Source organism: Mesoplodon bidens (assembly GCF_964165515.1).
Source record: "Mesoplodon bidens genome assembly, chromosome: 18".
Lineage (NCBI taxonomy): Eukaryota > Metazoa > Chordata > Mammalia > Artiodactyla > Ziphiidae > Mesoplodon > Mesoplodon bidens.
In genome coordinates, this window is record NC_138175.1 from 53432806 (window position 1) to 53454976 (window position 22171).

Below are 22171 nucleotides of genomic sequence, written 5' to 3' on the forward strand. Positions count from 1 at the left end.
CCCAGAATTCCTGGATCCTGGGCCCCTCCTTCCTGGGATCTAGAACTCCCAAGCCCTGTCCAGTTCTCTCCTCATAAAGATAAAGGATTCCTCAGACCCCTACCCATCAGCACCTACGATTCCAGGCCTCCGACTCCCTCTTCCCTAAAACCCAGTAGCCCAAAGTCCCCAGCCCATTCTCACCTGTCATCATTCGGTGCCACTGCGACGCCTCAGTGGCCAGGGCTTGAGAGAGGCTGAGAACTCGCTCCCGGTGCCCTTCGGATGTCGGCAAATAAGGGGTGGTGTTCCTTGGACTAGAAAGAAAGAGATTTGGGGAACTTGTATAATTAGCCAGTACAGTAAGGACCACAGTGCCCCGCGTGTCCTTCTGGGAATTGTAGTCCCTAGCACGTGTCTCTAAAGGATTTTAAACTGGGCGCGACCCTCTTTTTAAAAGCCCGCGTGCGTTGTGGGATTTGTAGTCCGGTTGCCGGAAATTTTCTCAGATTTCCTGACGGAGGGGCGGAGTTTGATATCGACCAAGGAACTGCAGTTCTCACTGCGAACTAGAGCTTTCTGATTCCTCAGGAACTCAAGCGTCTCTAAAAGATTCTGCGATCTGTACTTTAGTACTCACGAGTACTCAGGAGACATTAATAGCAATGCTACTCTCCTCCCCTTTGCTGATTTCCCTGCTCCTTGCCCCGATCTCCAATTCCTTACCTGCTCCAGGACCCCGAGCTTCTAAGCCATTTCTGGGCTCCTGGGTGTCCCAAGACAGGCTGCAAAGGAATTGGGGCATTAGAATTCCTCATCTGGAAGTCCTCATGATCTCATTTTGAGGGTGAAGGGGCTCAGAAAGGGGATAAAACTGCCCCAAAGACACTGCCAATTTTTAACTTTACCTGAGCTCCTGCAAAACAAGGAGAGTTAGGAAAATCACTGCCTGCCCCCCCCCACCACCACCAGCCCTTTTGCATTCTGGTAAAAGGCTTACTGCAAAGAACCCCTCTTCTCCATATGACTTAGATAAGACTAGTGAAGTAAAATTGCTACTTTAAGGCAGGACAAGAAAAATTAAACATAAAATTCTCTCTGTCTGCTTGAGTCTCCTCCCTCCCTCCCTAATGTGCAGTGTGCATCTGCATTACACATTAACCAGAGCTCCTCAGAGAGGGCAGTGCCTGCTCTATCGTAAAGATCATTTTTCCCCCTTTCTTCCGACACTACTAATGTAACTTTTTGGAAGAACAGTATTCTTTCCCAACTCTGTAGGAGATCATGGTGACTTGCTGCTGGCTTTGTATGTTCTTCCCTAGACTATGTATCCTTGGTGAACTTTTTATGTGAAAATATCAGTATGTCATTTTTTAAAGTTATTATTATTATTTACATTTATTTATTTTATTTATCTTATTTTTTTTTGGCTGCATTGGGTCTTTGCTGCTGCACTGGGCTTTTCTCCGGTTGGGGTGAGCAGGGGCCACTCCTGTTACGGTGCACGGGCCTCTCACTGCTATGGCCTCTCCTGCTGCGGAGCATGGGTTCTAGGTGTGTGGGCTTCAGTAGCCGTGGCACGCGGGCTCAGTAGCTGTGGCACGTGGGCTCTAGAGCGCAGGCTCAGTAGTTGTGGCGCACAGGCCTAGTTGCTCCGCGGCATGCGGGATCCTCCCAGACCAGGCCTCGAACCTGTGTCCCCTGCATTGGCAGGTGGATTCCCAACCACTGCGCCACCAGGGAAGCCCATCAGTATGTCATTTTGATGTACGATCCTTTGTCTGGAAAATGGATGTGAGTGTGCCTTTTGACTTCTAACACATGGAACAGTTCTCAGAGCTTTCTGAGAGTCTGTCTCCCAGGTTATAATCCTGTTTGGCTCAAATAAAATTCCCTTTTTTTCTTGTTAACTTGTTTTTAATAGAATTTTCGTCGACAAGATTCACAGATGACCCCCCGCCCCACCCCGTTTACCTGTGACAAGGCCAGAAACAGACCCTCCAAATTCACATTCCTTTTGTCATAAACGATTAGCTGAACTCTTTGTCCCCCCCAAACTAGCTAGACATAGAGATAAATGTTTAGTGTTCAGCTGACTTGAGATGCTCCCTGTTTACAAAAACAATCCCAACTGTAAAATCACCCCACTTGTCTAATTCCTTCCTAGAAAAGTCTAAGATGAAACCATCCATGGGGAACTCCCTGGCGGTCCAGTGGTTAGGACTCCGCACTCTCACTGCAGAGGGCCTGGGTTCAATCCCTGGCAGGGAAACTAAAATCCCACAAGCCACTGCGCAGTGGCGTGGCCAAAAAAACTCAAAAACGAACAAAAAAAACCCAAAACAACCAACCAAACAAACAAACAAAAAATACCGTCCTGCCCGGACCACTCTGATCTTTGGATCTGGAGTCCTCTCCCCAACACCATAACATGAATAAAATCTATTTCCTTACTTGATCAGTTTTTCTTCTTTTCTTTTTTTGCCTTTGACAACACATAGTAACTGAAAAGGAAAATTGGGCTTCCAATCCAGACCCATGACCCCCACCCCCTCCCTGAGGAGGGAGAACGCTGGTGAGGTGGAGGTGTTGTCTCTGGCCCACCCTGTCTTCCACCGATAAGGGAGCCAGGATGCTGATTTCAGCACAGGTACAGCGGGGTAAAATCTGGAAACCTGTTCTGGGTATGGAGGAAGGAAACATCCCCATTTTACAGAGAGGAAAACTGAGGCTCCAACTAGGAACTAAGAACCCACTGCTGCTTCACCGCCCCACCCGTTTCCCTCACTTTTTGTTCTGCGTCAGGCTGGCGTCCGGCTGGGGACACTGTCCTCCCCAGAGTGAGCAGCCGGGGGGAGGCTGGGCGAGGGAGAGGCCGTCCATACTCCCGGTGTCTGCGCATTCTCTCCAATTGCTCCTGAGCACTCATCCGGGGCCGCGCCAGGGGGACCTGGGGAGATGAGAAACACCGCAATACTCCAATCTTGGCCTCCGTTTTCTCTCTTCCCTGAAACTCTCAGCCCCCTGCCTTGCCCTTCCCAATAAGTTCACCCCCGATCTCGAGGGCTACTTCTACACTCGGAGCACAGGCTGTCCCTCTGCTGCTCAAGTGCTTCCATGGCCCCCAAGTGCTTTCAGGACAAAGGCACTGGAGGCCCCTTGTGGCCTGGTCCCTACCCACCTCTCCAGCCTCAACTCCATCAGCTGCCCTGTTCAAACCCGAAGCCCCAGACTGACAAACACCCACACTTCCCTGGACAGATCAAGTGTCTTTGCAGTGGTAGTCAGGACTCCGGGTTGCTTGTGATTAAAAAAAAAAACAAGAAAAACCTCTGAATCAGCTTTGAAAACATTAAAAGGAAGAATGAGATTTATTGTGTAACTAGATCGTCAGGAGGATCATTTTGGGTTCGTCTGAGGGAGGACTTTACAAGCTCTCTCTCGCCCTCAAAACCAGAGGGAAGAGACACACAGGGAGACTGTCATGTGCCAATTGCAGTTATGCTGCCACAAGCCAAGGAACTTTACCAGAAGCTACCAGAAATATGGTTCTGATGACACTTTGATCATGATCACTTACTTACAGCCTTAAGAACTTAAAATGCAACAGGACGGAGATAAATCAAAGGGGAACTTGAACTTGAACATCTGGAACACTCGCAGCCTATGTGTATTGCAAGGAAGTTCGTTCTGAAGAGAACACCAAGGGTGTGTCCGGAAAACCATTTGCTGAGACATTAGGCATGCGATGATATGTGGATCCAGTAAACCAACTCAGCAGAAAAGCTGCCAAGTCAAACTGAAGGGGACAGAGATGGGACAAAATGAAGGAAGGCTGTCAGACACCTGGGATGCTACAGGCAGGAAAGTGGCCAATAGAGCTGCAAACGTGTTACCCTTCCAGAAAGGGGGAAATTTGGACACAGACATGCACCTAGGGAAAACTCCACGTGACAACTGAAGTTATGATGCCACAAGCCAAGGAACGGATCCGTTCCTAGCTCCTTCAGAAGGAGCATGGCCCAGGACTTCCCTGATGGCCCAATGGTTAAGGCTCCAAGTTTCCACTGCAGGGGGCGCGGGTTGGATCCCTGGTCGGAGAACTAAGATCCCACGTGCCGTGCAGTGCGGCCAAATAAATAAATTAATTAATTTTTTTAAAAAAAGGAGCATGGCCCTGACAACACCTTGATTTCAGACTTCTAGCCTACAGAACTGTAAGACAGTAAATTTATTGTTTAAGCAAAAAACGAAGGGGATGGGAGTGGGGAGAGAACTCTCCACTGCCGTCTCCAACTAGAACATTCTAGGCTGACAGCTTAGACCTGTTGCTATTGTCGGACCAATCACTGCAATTTACTCTACGTGACTCTGATTTGGTCGATCCTGAGTCACATGCCCACCTGTTAGATACATCATGGTCCCTGTAAATTGACCCTATGTCATTTATTTCTTCATGGCAGGCCAAACCACTGACCCGAAAGCCTGCTAGGGCCAAACTGAAACTTTTACACGTCGCTTGTTTCAAAGATAGCTCAAGTAGACGGATATTTTTAGCCATTTAGAGCCTGCCTGCTTTGAATATTCCGTGAAGTTGTACCCAGCATCTGTTAGCCATGGGTAAGATCAACCTGTAGCTATAAAAGCCCCCAATACCGGGCCTCCCTGGTGGCGCAGTGGTTGAGAGTCCGCCTGCCGATGCAGGGGACACGGGTTCGTGCCCTGGTCCGATCCCACATGCCGCGGAGCGGCTGGGCCCGTGAGCCATGGCCGCTGAGCCTGCGCGTTCGGAGCCTGTGCTCCGCAACGGGAGAGGCCACGACAGTGAGAGGCCCGCGTACCGCAAAAAAAAAAAAAAAAAAAAAAGCCCCCAACAAGGGAATTCCCTGGCGGTTCAGTGGTTTTAAGGGCTCCGCGCTTCCACTGCAGCGGGCAGGGGGTTTCATCCCTGGTCGGGGAGCTACGCATGCCTCGCGGCGGGGCCAAAACAAACAAAAAAAGCCCCCAACAGGCTGCTGCCCTTAGGAGCTCTCTGACCCAGAGATTCCCCTCTGTGCGGCTAAGCACATCACCTAGACGCTTAAGTCCCTTCTCTAATCTCCTTCTCTCCAGGGAGTTCCCTTGTCCTGCCCACCCTGAGCAGCGGCCCCCAAGCAGTAACCGCTGGAGGGTCTCATGCTGTGAGGGACTTTTCCCACTAAAGCTCTGTGTGCTACTGCCACCTAGTGGTCATATTTTCCTTGATCGGCTCTGAAATACCTAGAACCTTATACACCACACCTGGATGCTGGCCGCGGCACGGCTGAGGGAGGAGCCATTCCCAAAATCAAGTGTTATTCGGCGCAGCTCCAACAATCCATGTCCTTTATACACACCACTAAGAATAAAGTTCCTCTCCTCCTAAGAAAGGACAGATTGATTACTTGGTTTCCACGGATAATAAGGAAGCACCAAAAATGCTTCTAAACCTATTCGAGGGGATGTCCCTGGCTGTCCGTCGGTTAATACTCCGCGCTTCCACTGCAGGGGGCACAGGTTTCGTCCCCGGTCGGGGAGCTAAGATCCCGCATGCCGCGTGGCACTGCCAAGGAGGGGCGAAAAAACAACACCACCTATTCGAACAAGCAATCGTAACTGGCATCCCCGGAACCGCGCTCCTGAAAGCCAACCAATCAACGATGGCCCCGCGTTTCTGGAAATCAGCCAATCAACAACAGACACAAAGCTTCTGCATCTTAAGGTCGAACAACTCCTAAACCCGAAAGTCCACCGGTTTCCGAGCTCTACGCCATATGACATCTGCTCTCCGCTTTGCTCAGAGCGACTGTATCTTACAAGGGGTCTGTCTTGCTTAAGCAAGTAATAAATTCAGCTTTGTTTCCGATACAGAGCTGCAGCTTCTTTATCCCCTCCGTACCTTTGCGTACATAGCCTGTTCCCTGTTTGGAGTACTGTTTCCTGCATGGCCAAACTTTTTTCATTCATCCAGACTCACCTTACCTAACCTTTAAAAGGCTTCCCAATGCTCTGAGTCCCCCTATGAAATGGCTCAGCTCTGTCGGATGTGTATAAGGATTTCATTCATGCCTCTCCCCCATCAGACTCCAGCATCAGGACTAATTCATGGCAGGGTGCCCCCAACGCCTTCCACAGGGGCTGGTCCCTAGAAGACCAGTATGATGAGCAAATAAGGGAATTCGTGATTTCTTCCTGCACTGGCCAAAGTTTAGGGAGAAGGGGAGATAGCAACTGCTCTTGACACTCTACTTGGATTGGTCATCTGCTGATGGCTTAGTGGGCATCGGAGTGGTCCTGCCAAGTCCATCAGCCATACTTTTCCTGCAGGACCCCTTTGCCAGTTTCAGGATGGGGGAAGCCACAGAAAAATAGGGGTTGTGATGCAGAGATTCACTACATGGCAAACTCAGAAGAGTAGGTCCTTGAAAACAGAGACTGGTCTGGGGACCTCGCCTTGTAGAGCCTGGCAGTCAAGAAGGGTCTGAGGAATTCGTGGACCTGAATTGAACAACCCTGCAGTTGGCAGATGGCATTCCAGAGGTCAGAGCTCTGTGCTCCCAAGTGACCATGTGCGGTTGTATGGGTTGCTCACTGCCCAAGGGCTAAGCCCTCCATTGACCATGCCAGGTTCCATCCACGCAGAAGGGGGAGCCTGACTCTAATTCACAAAAAGGCATTCTGTAGGCTAGCAGAAGCCCTGGCTTCCTAAATCCCCACCTCAGTCTGGACATTTGCACTAGCTGCTTCCCTGCTTTGCCAGGGATAAATTCTAATTCAATCTTCAAGGTCTGTCTGCCTCCAGGAAGCCATCCTCAACATGCCCAGGCTGCCTGGGAGCTGTCCCCTGAAGGCCCCCAACGCCTCGTGCTTTCCCCATCTCAGCACACGCCTCCGCCTGTTCTGATAGTGCTTGTGTCTGCGGTTCCTGATGCCTGGGATCTGGCCTGATTCAGTTCAGGAACCCCAGTGGCTGGACAAACCCCAGTCCACAAGAGGCCAAGGACCACCCCAGCACCAATGAGAATGGCAAACTTGTTGGCTCCACCTTCAAAGTCAGTTCCCCAAATTTCTTATCTGTCATTTCCAAAAACAATCTGAAACTGACATTTGTTTTTCTAAATCGGTGCCAATATGCACCCAGTGTTCGTGCTGTGAGGCATCGCCTCAGTCACGCCCATCGGGCTTCTGCCGTCAACTGCAATTTTCTTGCTTTGTGTTTTGTTTTGTTACTTATGACTTCTAGTTTAATTGCTCTCTGAAGGCGTCAAAAAGAGCCAAAGATCGCCCCAAAGAGAGTGAAAAGAAACAGAAGCATCTGTCACTTCCAAGAGCTCAGAAAGTAGAATCACGTCAGGAACAGGACTGTGGAGCCTCTACAGGGACATCTCACTAAATAGGACCCTCAAGATGTGATGTGACATAAACAGAAAGACACGTTGCAGAAGTTTTACTGGGACAGTGACACCAGGAACTGATGACAAGTAGAGAAACTCTGCAGAGGGCAAAACCTGAAGACCTGGACCCTGTGTTCATGAGGAAGTAACTGGATGCCCCTGAATGACCTTTGGTCATGAAGCAAGCTAGAACATTCCATGAAGACCAGAACATTGATCATGAGCATCAGCTGGCAACACTAAAGAAGTATATGATGTAAAATATTTTAATACCTGGGTGGCAGAGCATCTGCAGTTCAGAAATTACAATTGATGAGTTTCCTAAGGTAACAGCTGATGAAAACGGAGTTCGGAAAAAAACGTATACGGTGGATCAAAGAGCTCCATAATGTCTCTGTGCTCCTGTAAAAATGTCACCGAGGGGGCTTCCCTGGTGGCGCAGTGGTTGGGAGTCCGCCTGCCGATGCAGGGGACACGGGTTCATGCCCTGATCCGGGAGGATCCCACGGAGCAGCTGGGCCCGTGAGCCATGGCCGCTGAGCCTGCGCGTCTGGAGCCTGTGCTCCGCAACGGGAGAGGCCACAACAGTGAGAGGCCCGCGTACCGCAAAAAAAAAAAATAAATAAAATAATAATAATAATTAATTAATTTAAAAAAATAAAAGTGCTATTTTAAAAAAAAGAATGAAATAAAGCCATTTGCAGCAACATGGATGGAACTAGAGATTATCATACTAAGTAAGAGAAATACCATGTGATATCACTTATATGTGGAATCTGAAAACTGATACAAATGAACTTATTTACAAAATAGAAACAGACTCATGGACATAGAAAACAAAATTATGGTTACCAAAGGGGAAAAGGGAGGGAGGGATAAATTAGGAATTGGGGACTAAGATACACGCTGCTGTATATAAAATAGATAAACAACAAGGACCTACTGTATACCACAAGGAACTATATTCAATATCTTGTAATAACCTATAATGGAAAAGAATCACTTTGCTGTACACCTGAAACTAACACAACATTGTAAATCAATTATACTTCAATAGAAAACATTTTTTTAATTTAGAAAAGAAATTGTGGCATCTCTACATACAGCTTGTAACAACAGAATTTCACACTCCGTGAAGAGCAAGGATAAACCACCCACCGCCTTAAAAAAGTCAAAAAACAAAAACTGCATACTGGTCGCAGGCATCAGGAACCCAGGACATTTTCCTCAGAAATAAAAAGCGCCTGGGGAAGAAATTGAGACACAGATGTAGAGAACAAACGTCTGGACACCAAGGGGGGAAAGTGGCATGGGTGCGTAGTGGTGGTGGTGTGATGAATTGGGAGATTGGGATTGACACATATACACTAATATGTATAAAATGGATAACTAATAAGAACCTGCTGTATAAAAAAATAAATAAAATAAAATTCAAAAAGATAAATAACTCTCCAAAAAATAAAAAGCACCTGATATTTATAAGCTATTTTTATTCCCCTGACTCCATTTAAGTAATTCACTGCTATTTTTTTTAACTTGACATTTAAATGGTGATGTTATTTATAGCTTTTATCCCATTTCGTATGCATATTCATACATTTTATTGGAGAAATGGTAATGTGTTTGCTTAAGTGTGCTGCTCCAGACATGGCAGGCGGTGTTATAGAACGCACAGTACACAGTATATGCACCGAATTACTAGAATCTGCAAAACTTTGCATTTTAAACAACATCTGGTCCCAAGGGTTTTGAACAAGGTTTGAAAACCGGTATATCTAGAATCCGACTCTGTCTCGACATCTCCACTTTTTCTAACCTAGTGCAAACAACTGTTCTCTCCCCGCTGGACTAGCCCAGTCACCTTTTCCCTGGTTCCCTGCCTCAGCCCTTGTTCACTGTCTGTGCCCCCATGTGGCCGCCAGAGGGCGCCAGTGCCCATTTACAGCATCTCAGTGCCTGCTCAGATACTCCATGGCTCTGGGCTCACCCAGTGTCAAAGCTAAGCCCTCACCTTGAACCACAAGGCCCGGCACGATCTGCCCCTATTACCCCTCTGTCCTCATCAGCACCCCTCTCCCTCTTGCTCGGTTACTCGGTTACGGCCACACTGGCTTTCTAGCTACTCCTCTAACACGCCAGAGTCTTCTGCCTCGGAACCTCTGCAAACACTGTTCCCTTTGCCTCTAATGCTCTTCCACCAGACATCCCCAAGGCCTGCTCCCTTACCTCCTCCGGGTATCTGCACAAGCATCACCTCTCCAGAAGCCTCCCCAGACCAAGCCATTGACAATTGCACCTCTTCTCCAAGTATCCCAAATCCCCTCACCGTGCTGTTTTTATTTATTTAGCACTTAGAACATATAAAGTAATTTATAGTAAATTATTTATTACCTGCCTCTTCCCACTAGAATGTGAGATTCATGAGAGAAGGATTTTGTTTCTCATCTTGTTCACGTTTGGGTCCTGAGCACCTAAACAGCTCTCTGTGATAGAACTTTCCTGAATGATGGAAATGTTCTGTATTTTCACTGTTCAACAGGGTAGCCACTGGCCACTTATGTCTCCTGAACACTTGAAATTTAGAGAGTGAGAGTGAATTTTTTATTTTATTTCATTTAAATTTAAATAGCCCCATGTGACTACTGGCTACCTTATTAGACAGTGAAGAGGGTATTTAATAAGTATATATTGAATTAATGATTGATGAATGAATGAATGAAGTGCTTGCTCTAAGGCACTACTTTCAAGCTTTATGGGCATTCATCTACTTTGACTCTTCACATCAGCCCTAGGTGGTAGACACCACTATTAGCTCCATTTTGCAGATGAGAAAATGGAGGCAGAGAGATTTCATAACTGACCCAAAGTCACACAGCTTAGAAGTGGCAGAGACAAAATTCAGTCCCAACACTCTTAATAAATCTCGCTGTCTCTGCTCTAGGTTGTGGCCTTAAAAGTCTTCTCTCCCAGATGTTTCCCCAAGAGTGGGGACAGGGGATCCTTCCTGTGGTGGTCAAAGGGTTACAGTGGACCTGAGGAGGCCAGATGGACTGCCTACCTTGGTTCCTGGCTGTGGGGAAGGGGGGCGGTGACCCTCAGGGCTGGAAGCCCGGGAGACCCTTGGAGATCCAAGACCTGGAGGAGTAGAATGGGACTGGTGAGGACCAGGAATGCTGAGCAAGTCCCTCCCCACTCCAGACGCTCACCTGAGCGAGGGCTGGCAAGCTCTCTGTCGCCCCCTGGGGGCCGACCCCAGTCAGCCTCAGGGGACCGGGGTAGGCTCAGTTCCAAGGACTCAGGCAGGCTCTGGAGAGGTCAGGAAAGGGGAATAATAATTATCATTACCACTATTATTACCATTTTCAAGCACTTAACAATTGAGACACTGCATAAATAGGATTAAGATTGAAAACCAGGAGCCAGATCTGGTTTCCAAACCTCAGCTCTGCCATTTTTTTTGCTGTGTGACCTTGGGAAGTTACTTTACCACTCTGTGCCATATTTCACCTTTTGATATGAGGATTTTAACCTACAGCTTTTTTTTTTTTTTTTTGGCTGCGTCACATCTTAGTTACAGCACACAGGATCTTCTTTGAGGCATGCGGGATCTTTCCTTGTGGGACGTGGGCTCTTCATTGCAGCGTGCAGGCTACTCTCTAGCTGTGGTGCACAGGCTCCAGGGCACGTGGGCTCTGTAGTTGTGGCGTGAGGGCTTAGCTGCACCGTGGCATGCGGGATCTTAGTTCCCTGACCAGGGATCAAACCTGCGTCCACTGCATTGTAAGGCGGATTCTTTACCACTGGACCACCAGGGGAGTCCCTGATATGAGGATTGAATCGATACATGTAAGGTACTTAGAACAGTGCCTGGCACATTATACGTGTGAGGTTTTATAATGATTATGCATCTGGCACGGTGCTAAGTACTTTACCAGCATTATCTCATTGAATCCCCTCGGTAAATCCACAAGACAGCTATTATTATCCCTATTTGATATATGGGGAAACTGAGGCTCAGAGAATGAAGTCAATGACTGATGTCACAAAGATAGCAAAGCTGAGATCTAAACCCAGGTCTCCCGGATGCATGATCTGATGATCACCTAAAACCATTGTGGCTCCTGATTCCTGACAGCTTACTCTATATCAGGCACATTCTAGTCACAGTTTCTCCTTCTCACAGTACCCTGCAAGGCAGGGGTTAAGATCAGCAGTGTCTGGTAAATGTTTAACAAATGCCCTCTGGGAGAAAAGAGCCCTGGTTTGTAGCATTTGCCAGTTTCCACGGTGTAAATACTCCCACCATGGTCAATTTCAAGCTACCAACATGACATCACTGAATGTGGAGTTGAGAAGAGATGCAGGCAATTGGACCTTGGGAGGTGTTGGGAACTGGGTCCAGCACACCACTAGACAATGATCGTAGTATAACGAATAAGAAAACAAAGGCTTCCAAAGCTTAGGATACATGCCTGAGGTTGGTTAGCTGATCAAGGGAGAGAGAAAGAGGTGAGTAGGTAATGAGTTGGGCCAGGGGCAGATGGAACAGGAAGCTGGGGGTGGAGAAAAAGGTGAGTCTCACCTCCCTCTCTGAGGACTCCTCGCCTTGGAGTGCAGGGGATGGGGAGTCAGGATCAGTGGGGGGGGGTGGTTTCTGCGGGCCCCCCAGACCTGCCAGTGTGTCTTCCACCATCCACAGTTGCTGTTGAGCAGATGCTCTGTCCTGGGGAGAGGAAAGGAATTTGTTACTCAAAGGTGGGAAAAAACAGTCAGACTTGATTGATATCCAGTTGTGTTAGTCCTCCAGCTTTGTTTTTGCAGGTTGCCTTGTCTACATTTGGCCTTTTGCACTTCCAGATAGAATTTAGAGTCAGCTTGCCAAACTCCACATAAAAGCCTTCTGGATTTGTCTTGGGATCGAATATCCCCACTGGGGAAATCAATTTGGGGAGACCATATCTTTACATTAGTGTCTTTCCTATCCACCAACATGGTACATCTCTCCATTTATATCGGTCTTCAATTTCTCTCAATGACATTTTGTGGCGTTCAGAGTAGATGTCGTGCATATCTTTCATTATATTTCTCCCTAGATATTTAATCTGTTTATGTTAATTGTAAACACTATTGTTTATGAATATTTATTTTCTAATTGTTATTAGCATACAGGAAGACAACTGATTTTTGCATGTTATCCTTGCATTCAGTTACCTTGCTGGGCTTATTCTATCAATCTTTCTGGAGATTATTTTGGATTTTCTACATACACAGTTTTGTCATCTTTAAATAAAAACAGCTTTACGTCTTCCTCTTTGGTCCTTATACCTTTGATTTATGTCTCAGACTCCCTTGTACTGCCTAGGATCCCTGGGACAATGCTGACTAGAACTGGCTGTAGCAGACATTCTTGTCTTATTCCAAATATTGGGGAAAAGTTTTCAACATTTCACTGCCAACAATAATGTTTGCTGTAAATTTAAGTTTCTTATAGATGCCTTATCAGATTAAGGAAGTTGATTTATATTCCTACTTTGCTGAGAGATTTTATCATGAATGGATATTAAATTTTTTAAATGTTTTTCCTGCACTTATTGAGATGACCATGTGGGGTTTTTTCTTTATTTTATTAAATGTAGTGAACTACATGAACTTATTTTCAAGTGTTAAATTAACCTTGCATTCCTGTAATAAGCCTAATTTGGTTGTGATGTATTGTTCTTTTCATATATTGCTGGTGCTGAGGAATATCTAACACCAGTAGGTGGGGGATTAGCATTGAGAGGTGGATTTTAGGAGGAAGTGGGAGGGGGTTAGTATGAAAAGGGTGGGGCTTAAACCTGTGAGTACGCATTTAATACTAGAAGCCAGAATTTTTAGTTGAAGGTATATGATTTAGAAACTCTATTGCTAGGCTTAGAATGAAGACGTGGGTCTGAGGCCAAGCAGTGGGGCTTCAGGAGTGGGGCTTGAACTAAGGGATTGGATTTAGAACTGGAGCCTCCAGAGGATAAATTTAAAAGTGAAAGTCAGGATGCAGAATGCAAGAGATGAACTTGCAGGATGGGACAGGGCTGAGGGGCAGAGTTTTGACCCCAAGGGTAGGGCTTCAAAGTAAGAGGAGAGATTTAGAACCAGACAGGGCAGTAGTTCCGAATCTGAAGATAGGTCTTGAAATTAAGGGCACTGTCTTAATTATTGGGTTTTAAATGAAAGGAAAAGGCAGAGGGGGAGGGGCTAAAGATAACATGGGAGGGACTTTGATTCTGTGGGAGGGGCTTAAATGCCAAAAGGGTTTCCAAGTGATCTTGGAGTGCAGGGTAGGGCTTGGGGGCTTGGGGCAGGGGTGTACCTGGGGGGACCCGAGGTGCAGCAAGTACTCAAGGGTCTCTCTCAAGGTGCTCAGCTCCTGTTCCAGGCTGTTGTACGTGTCCCAAACCCGCTCTCGCTCCTCAGGTCCCAGAAAGGGGGAGACAGAGAGTTAACATGCCCTCCCACCAGATCTTCCCCAATCTCATCTTTTCCTAGATTAGCAGAAGGAAGGGTGGCCTGGCCCCAGGTGCCCTGGGGGGTATATGGACTGCAAGTCCCAAGGGCCTTTTTGCTCAGACTACTGGAACCCCAGAGTCTGTACTGAACCTGCCATTCCAATGAACTGCTAGTGTAGACAAATAACAGCTTTCCCTGAATCTTCTGGATTACCTCGGCACTCCTCTAGGGCGGCAGAGTCTACAGATCTAATGAATTCTTGAAACAGACAAGACCACGAGACCTATACACCCCTGGGCAGCAGAAACTTCCTTGCCAATAAAAATAACAAGAGCAGCTAACATTTATTTGGCACTTACTATGTGCCAGGCACTGTTCTTAGCTCTCATTTAATTCTTTTGAGGTAGGCACTATTAATGTCTCCATTTTACAGATAGTAGTAATTACAGCTAACACAAGTATTGCTTACCATATACTAGGTACAAAAGTGTTAAACATTCCTTCATTTACATATATTTATGAAAACTTCACAATAGCCCTATGAAGTAAATATTATTTTTATTATCTCAAGTTTATATGAGAGGCATCTAAGGCCCAGAGGGATTAAGTAAATTCTCTAAGGTCACACAGCAACTATGAGTGGAAACTGAGATTCAAAGCCAGGAAGTCCATATCAAAATCGCCCCCTTGGGACTTCCCTGGTGGCACAGTGGTTAAGAATCCACCTGCCAATGGAGGGAACACGGGTTCGAGCCCTGGTCCGGGAAGATCCCACATGCCGTGGAGCAACTAAGCCCGTGTGCCACAACTACTGAGCCTGCGTGCCACAACTACTGAAGCCCGTGAGCCTACAGCCCGTGTTCTGCAACAAGAGACGCCACCGCAACGAGAAGCCCGCGCACCACAACGAAGAGTAGCCCCCGCTCGCCACAACTAGAGAAAGCCCTCGCGCAACAAGGAAGACCCAACGCAGCCAAAAATAAATAAATAAAAAAGAACTTACTAGACTGGAAACTAAATCTATCTCAAAAAAACCACAAAAACCTCCCCCTTAAATGGCTAACTTAAACACTACTGTTTCCTGGCTGCTTGCCCCTCACCCTCTAGGAACGTCAAGATCATTGGCTTAAAATTGGGGGGATTCTCAAGAATCACCTTCCCAAGAGCCTTTGGGGGCAAGTTCCCTTTAGTAACAACCTGTAGAATCCTGGGGTCTCCTTGGAGGTATGCCCCTTCCCAGATGCTCACCTGGGTCAGGTGACAAAGAGCGGCCCTCACACTGACTAGTCGGTCCTGCAGGAGGCGCTGGCGCCCCCAAGCCCTCCCAGGAGCTGCAGCCTCCCTGGTTGCTTGGCCCAGCTGCTGTCGAGTGGATTCCAGGGCTGCTTCTAGCTGCTCCTGCAGCGAAAGGGAAGATGGTTAGACTTCTGAGACCACCCCCAGCCTCAGGAAGAGAGAAGAGGTGTCTTCCCATATCCTTGGGTATGCTGGGGATCAGGATGGGCTAAGGGCAGGTCGAGAGGCCAGATGCCCCTCCCCCGTCCCAGAGCCCTGTACCTTCTCCTCCTGCCTCTGATCTATCTCCTCCTGCAGCCTCCTCAGGAGCCGGTCCTGCCCACACAACTTGGTCAACAGAGTCTGGAGAAAGGAGGACAGGAGCTATTTATGGACCAGATCTGGCTCTTCCCCCTGACCCACAATTTAAACATTCTCTCCCCAGCTCTGGGAACTCAGTAAGGGTTCGATCAGGAGAACTTACATCTGTCTCCAAGCTTTGGTGGAAGGTTGAGTCTAGAGGGGGACCCGGCTGAGGAGGAAGAGAAAAGTTGGAGGTCATATGCCCAAACAGGTCCTTATTGTAGCTCAGCACTGAGCTGAGCCTTGTTGCTACTAACAGACATCCCTGTCCTTATTAGCTTTGTTCCAAGCTTTAGCAAACCTCAATAGACCAATTGCCAGACTTTTGGCTTTAGGAAGTGGTCTTTGCTACCAAATAGCTATAGCAAATAAATAATGAATGGAGAAGACTTAGAGAGTTCCTTTATGACTGAGAATAAAATAAGGATGCTCACTACCACTGTTACAGTTTTACACACTATTAGAGATCTTGACCAATGCTATAAGATAAGAAAAAGAATAAAAGTGTAAGGGTAGGAAGGGGAATGATAAACACATCATTATTTATAGATGATGTGCTCATCTACCCTCCAAAGAACAATAGCATAAAAATATTATTAGAATAAATACGAGAATTCAGCAAGGATGCCAGGTGTAAAATGAAGTTACAAACATTAATAGCATATCTTTACACCATCAATAACTAGAAAATATTTTTTAAAAAAGAAGAATATACCATTCAGATAACTATAAAAACTATCAGTAGGGAATTCCCCGGTGGTCCAGTGGTTAGGACTCGGTGCTCTCACTGCCAGTGGCCTGGGTTCAAACCCTGGTCAGGAAACTAAGATCCCTCAAGCCACACAGCGTAGCCAAAAAAACCCAAAAAACTATCAGGAATTTAGGAATTACCTTAATTACCTTAACTAATAGCACACAAAATCTCTATGGAAAAACTCAAATGACAAACCTAGAAAATTATATGAATGAATGGAGAGATATTCTATACATATATGCCACCCAGTTTTCAGCAGCCCTAGGAAACTAATATATATCCAGGCACCTTGAAATACCCAGTTTTCTCTAGGCACACTAGTCCAGGAGATGACATTCACCATAGCAAAGAAAGCAAGGGAAGGGACTCTGGCAGATTCGAGGTGCCCCAGGATACCTACCAATAAAACCATGGAAGCCCGGGTCCCAGGAGGCCTCGGAGGGAGCTGAAGATATGTGGAGGAGCCAGAGGGGGCCTGGGAGGAATACTGATATAGAGATGTTTAGAAATTGGCATGTCTTAGTAACAAATATTAGAATGGATGTGTCCAGAATTGCAGTGCCTTAGGAGACTCTTTGAGGTTCAGAACTGGGCCCCCAGAACTTCCTCAAGTATCTGCTCTCCAGCTGTGTGCCACTGTGGGGACACTGAGAATGATAATAAATGGAAAGCCTGGCAAAACTGTCCCAGGGACCAATGGAAGTTGCAGTCTACTCTCACTCTCACATTCGTGGTTAGCTGTGGATTTTCTGGACTACAGTCCCATGATGCTCAGAGGAAATAGTAGGTGACCAACTTGGAAAGATAAACTGGAGACACAAGGCAGATGCAATCCACGCTACCTCTCACAGCATTGTCCTAGAGGAGAGTATTCTGGACTACAATATCCATAATGCTTAAGGAGTAATGGCCAAAGACCAGCCTGAGGAGAGCCCTGAGAACTCATGGGAGTTAAAGTTCACTCTCCCTTTCACACCTGAACCCAGCTGTGATTATGCTGAACTACAATCCCCATGATACCCGGGGCCAGTGGCCTAGAGAACAGCCTGGAAAGACAGCCCCATGGCCAAATGGGAGATTTAGTCCCTCTCCCCATCACCTCTGCTCACCGGTGTTCTGGCCTCCTGACTCCAGTGCTGGGGACTCCTGGGGTCCCTTCCTCCCCCAGCCTCGGAGGAGGGTCCTCGTCGGGGAGTGGGGGGCCTGGAGAGTGTCTGGCGCTGGGGGCCCCAATCCAGGGGAGGCCGGACATCGATGCGACTCAGGGGGGTATGGGGTCTGGCAGAAGGTGCTGTGTCTCCAGAGGAGGGAGGGGGTCTGCGTGCAGGAGCAGAACGGGGCCGGGGGAGGCTCAGAGGGGAGGGAGGGCGAGAGAAGGGTGTGAACAGGCTGTAGGGAAGAAAGAATAGGCGAACTGAGTCAACTAGAGCCCCCTCATCCCACTACCCATCGAGCCAGCCTCAAAGATGTGTCTCCCTTCAGGGTGTCTCACTGTCCCTCTGGAGTAGAACCCTCCTCTAGTAGCCAGATCCTGAATAATTTCCCTCTTTGTGGTATCCCCTCCTTAAGACTTCTCCCCGACAGGCACTGACCCCACAAGAACCCAGCAAGTCACACACATCAGTGAGAAAGCACTAAGTCACTCCCCTAATCAGTCCCAGCCCCGCCCTTCGGCCACGCCCACAGCATTTCCTCTGAAGCTCAGCCCCATAGAACCTTCTCGTCCCAGACTCCCTCGTCCAACTCACTCTGGGCTCCTTGTCCTCCGAATTCGGGGTCCAGATTGGAGGTCAGCCATGGGGCTGGGAGTGAGCAGCCGGCCACGACCTCTGGAGAGACGAGCCACCTCCGGTGATTCTGAGCCGCGCCCCTCTTCCCCTCTGCTCACCTCTGGGGGACCACCGGGGCCGCCAGGGCCCTCCCCAGTCTGGGGACGGGCAGATGACCTGGGTTGCCCACTAACGAGTGGACACAGAAAAAGACATCACTCCTTTGAACTTTATAACAGCCCTTATTCCCATTTCACAGATAAGGGCACAGGAACCTACAAAGAAAAAAGGGGAGGTAGTGCACTGTAAATTGTTTTCCCCATTTTGCAGATGGGGAAACTGAGGCCCGAGTTGGAAGTGACTTGTGCAGGGCCACAAGGTCCATCCAGGTCGCTGGGCCCAATGCCCTAGACTATGCGTCTCCAGCCTGAAAATTGGGGCAGGCAGACAGAGCCTGGAGCCTTCCTTTTTTTTTTAATCTGACATTTTTTAGGTGGCAGCCTCAGGGGGTGGAGACTTCTGCGGGAGCCAGTTAGAGAGTGAGCAATATTGATGGACAAAACGGTGGGCGGAGCTTACAAGAGAGAGACTCTTTGCTGATTGGAGATGAAGTCCCCTGGACGTGGGGCCTGAAGGGCGGAGTTTCCCTAGCTAGAAGAATAGTGATTGGACACTGAAGAGAGCAGGGCCTTAAGGGGAGGGGTTAGCCGGATAATTTGCAGGACCCAGACTGGAGGTAGAGTGTCAGGAGCGTGGCCTGTACTTATACTCACCAATCGTCCCCCTCCGCGCGGGAGGCCCGCCCCAGTGCCCGTAGCCAGCCCCTCAGGTCCTCTAGCGTGTCAGCCGCCAGAACGTAGGTCCTCATGCCCGGGTGCTCCGCCTGCGGGAAGAGAAAGCTGGAGGACCCGGCCGCCGGGCCCTCTAAAAAGAAGGATGCCATGGACCCTGGTCTTTATCTCCAGTAATGGATGCTCCATGCCTGCCCCCATCGCCTAGTGCCTTAGTGCCCATGGGGGTTGGATGGACTCACGGTGAAGGTGAAGCGCCGGCCTCGGGGGGCTCCTGGACCATCTGGCCTGATACTGTAGCTGGGGAGCAGGACGCTTCCCAGGACGCTCTCCTCGCGGCTGTCTGCAAAAGACAGGCTGGGGTCAAGTGTCACACAGGGATCTAGAGGCCAAGAGGCTAGAGGAAAGGGAGGGTGGGAGGGGGGCCCGCCCACCCCCATGCCAGCTGGATCACTGACCCTTGTAATAGAAGAGGCAATGGCCAGAGAGGACGAACCAGCGGCGTTTCCAGAGCCGGAGCCCGGAGCTGTCCTGGAGAGACAGAGTGGCAGTAGAGGGGGGAGGGAAAAAAGGAGATGGAGACAGTGACACTTGGGGCCAAAGACCCAAAGAAAGGAGAGGCGCAGAGACACATGTTTGGTGCAATAGATTCAGATGGAGAACTGGAAACCAGTGGGCTGCAGTTGAGAGGACATCGATTCTGGACACAGGTGGACCTGAGTTTGACTCTTAGCTCCACCACTTTCAAACTGTGCCCTTAAGCAAGTCATTTCCCCACTAGAAACCTCATTTTTTCCTCACGGGTCAATTGGGGATTGAGAAGTTACAGGAAGATTGGGACAGATACTGTACCACACACGGGCAGCGGCTTTATATAGGAAGACTTGGCCCGATCATTACGGAGTGTGAGACACAGAGAGGCCAGGAAGGTGATGCTGAGCCATACCCTGAATCCTGCATCTCCCCATCGCCTTTTCCAGAACTGCTCCATCTCTAACCTTGTGCCCCTGTTCTCCTCTTTTTTTTTTTTTTTTTTTTTTCCGGTACGCGGGCCTCCCACTGCTGTGGCCCCTCCCCCCGCGGAGCACAGGCTCCGGACGCGCAGGCCCAGCGGCCACGGCCCACGGGCCCAGCCGCTCCGCGGCACGCGGGATCCTCCCAGACCGGGGCACGAACCCGCGTCCCCTGCATCGGCAGGCGGACTCTCAACCACTGCGCCACCAGGGAAGCCCCCTGTTCTCCTCTTGAATCCATTCCCACAGAAGCAGCATGATCTTTTAAAATTATAAATCAGACCATGTGAGTCCCCTGCTCAAAACAGAGCTTCCCGTCCCACTTAGAATAAATCTCAAGTTCCTTACCCTAATTTGCTGGCTTACAGGGAACCTAAAACTTGGGTGCACATAAGAATCACCAGGAGGGCTCATGAAAACACAGATTCCTGGGTCCCATCCCCAGAGTTCTCCAGTCAGTAGAGCTGAGGTGGGAGCTGACACTTTGCATTTCTAGAAAGTTCCCGGGCGCTGCTGGTGCTGCTGGTCTGGGACCCCACTTAGAGAAACTCGCCCTGTCGCCCTGCCGCCCCTCCTCTCTCTCACCTTGGCTTGCTCCAAACACCAAACTTCGGCCTGCTGCAGGGCCCTTTGCTTTCAGATTCCCTCTGCCCCCCAGATCTTAATACAATGGGCTTCTTCTTGATTTATAATTCTCAGCTCAAATGTCATCTCCTCAGAGACGCCTTCCCCGACCAACAGTCAAAAGTAGCTCTCATCCCTCAGCCACTTTCCAGCACATTCTCCTGCGTTATTTCTTCACAGTGCTTCATTTCCCACCATCTGAAATCATTTAGTCCACTTGTTTTATACTAATTTATTATCCATCCCTGTCCCACCCCCATTTTGAATGTAGATAGATACTTATTTGTCTTATTTGCATGGTATGTGACCCAGGGCTTGGCACATTGTAAATGTTCAAGAAGTGGTCATTGGACTTCCTTGGTGGCACAGTGGTTAAGAATCCGCCTGCCAATGCAGGGGACACGGGTTCGAGCCCTGGTCCGGGAAGATCCCACATGCCGCAGAGCAACTAAGCCCGTGCGCCACAACTACTGAGCCCGCGAGCCACAACTACTGAAGCCCGCGTGCCTAGAGCCCGTGCTCCTCAACAAGAGAAGCCACTGCAGTGAGAAGCCCGCGCACCGCAACGAAGAGTAGCCCCCGCTCGCCGCAACTAGACAAAGCCCGCGCGCAGCAACGAAGACCCAATGCAGCCCAAAATAAAATAAAGCAGAAATAAATTTATGAAAAAAAAAGTGGTCATTGAATGAATGAATGAATGAATGAAAGAAACGACAGAATAAGGGAGGAAGCAATGATCAAAAAAATATATTTGGAGAAGACTTGGAAGGAGAGAAACAGTGGACAGCCAGGGGCACAGCCTCTAACATCACTTGGAGTGTCCTTTCCCTTCTTGCGCTCACTCTACCTGCTTATGAAGCCAGCCTCGGATGTGCACGGGGAGGTTAGGGTCCCTTCTGAGCGCATTGCCCCTCTTCCCGAAGGCATGCACCTTGCTTACCGCCCGGGTGGACTTCTGAAGAGACAAGGAGGACAGAAGTGAACATGGCCCTGGGATGGACTTGGGGAGGCGGCGCAGTGGGACTCAGGCAACCCGAGGCCCTCCTCGGCTGCCTTTAGAAACTGGGTCAAGGAGGGAGCTGAGGGAGTTCCCTGGTTGCCTAATGGTTAGGACTCGGCGCTTTCACTGCTGTGGTCTGGGTTCAATCCCTGGTCGGGGAACTGAGATTAAAAAATAAATAAATAAAGAGGGAGCTGAGTTTGGGGATGAGAATTGCATGTGCATAGTGCACCTTTACATGCGTGGAGGGAGGTGTCTGGAGGCAAGGAAGAGGCTACTGGCCACTGTGGAGGGAATTTGGGAATCAAGGATCCACTGCCAAGGAGAGGATGCTCTTGGCCACCAGAGCCAGAGATGTAGTAGAGCCTCTGGGACCCGAGATGGCAATACTGCCTAGGAGGTCCCCACAATCAGGAAGGACCTCTGTGCTGAGTCCCTAGTGATGGGTCAGCTGGAATCAAAGGATACCTCAGTGCCAAGGAAAGACATTCCTTAGCGATCACGTCCAGGGTGGTGGTGGGAGCTCCAAATCCCTTCATCCCAGTAGATGGGCCTCCCTCTCCTGTCCACAGGCACCCATATGGCCAGATTCCCACAGGATGCCCCTCCTTGGTGATGATGCTGATCCAGGTCAGGTTCAAATCTACAGAATCTGAACTTGGGAAGCTAGAAATGAGTGAGGGGAATGCCTGGAGGACAAGGAAA

The 22171-nt window shown here is 48.8% G+C and overlaps 1 protein-coding gene across 12 annotated transcripts in view; it reads right to left on the reverse strand.

Annotated features, from left to right (window-relative positions):
- Window positions 1–22171, reverse strand: part of PLEKHA4 (pleckstrin homology domain containing A4) — a 31081-nt gene that overhangs the window by 543 nt on the left and 8367 nt on the right. For 3 of the 12 annotated variants that reach the window (XM_081215701.1, XM_081215706.1, XM_081215705.1), the window contains exons 3-19: window positions 21314–21421; window positions 19288–19360; window positions 19072–19172; window positions 18812–18921; window positions 18018–18227; window positions 17379–17658; window positions 16670–16756; window positions 15637–15684; window positions 15435–15515; window positions 15126–15275; window positions 13741–13839; window positions 11974–12114; window positions 10598–10697; window positions 10450–10526; window positions 2768–2929; window positions 706–764; window positions 184–296 (exon numbers count right to left, since the gene is read on the reverse strand). In XM_081215701.1, the coding sequence (XP_081071827.1) occupies window positions 184–296; window positions 706–764; window positions 2768–2929; window positions 10450–10526; window positions 10598–10697; window positions 11974–12114; window positions 13741–13839; window positions 15126–15275; window positions 15435–15515; window positions 15637–15684; window positions 16670–16756; window positions 17379–17658; window positions 18018–18227; window positions 18812–18921; window positions 19072–19172; window positions 19288–19360; window positions 21314–21421 (1999 nt within the window). Of the gene's footprint in view, window positions 1–183; window positions 297–705; window positions 765–1739; window positions 2660–2767; window positions 2930–10449; window positions 10527–10597; window positions 10698–11973; window positions 12115–13740; window positions 13840–15125; window positions 15276–15434; window positions 15516–15636; window positions 15685–16669; window positions 16757–17378; window positions 17659–18017; window positions 18228–18811; window positions 18922–19071; window positions 19173–19287; window positions 19361–21313; window positions 21422–21934; window positions 22156–22171 lie in introns of those variants that run through there. The other 9 variants (XM_081215712.1, XM_081215710.1, XM_081215711.1 and 6 more) reach the window with 7 other exon arrangements.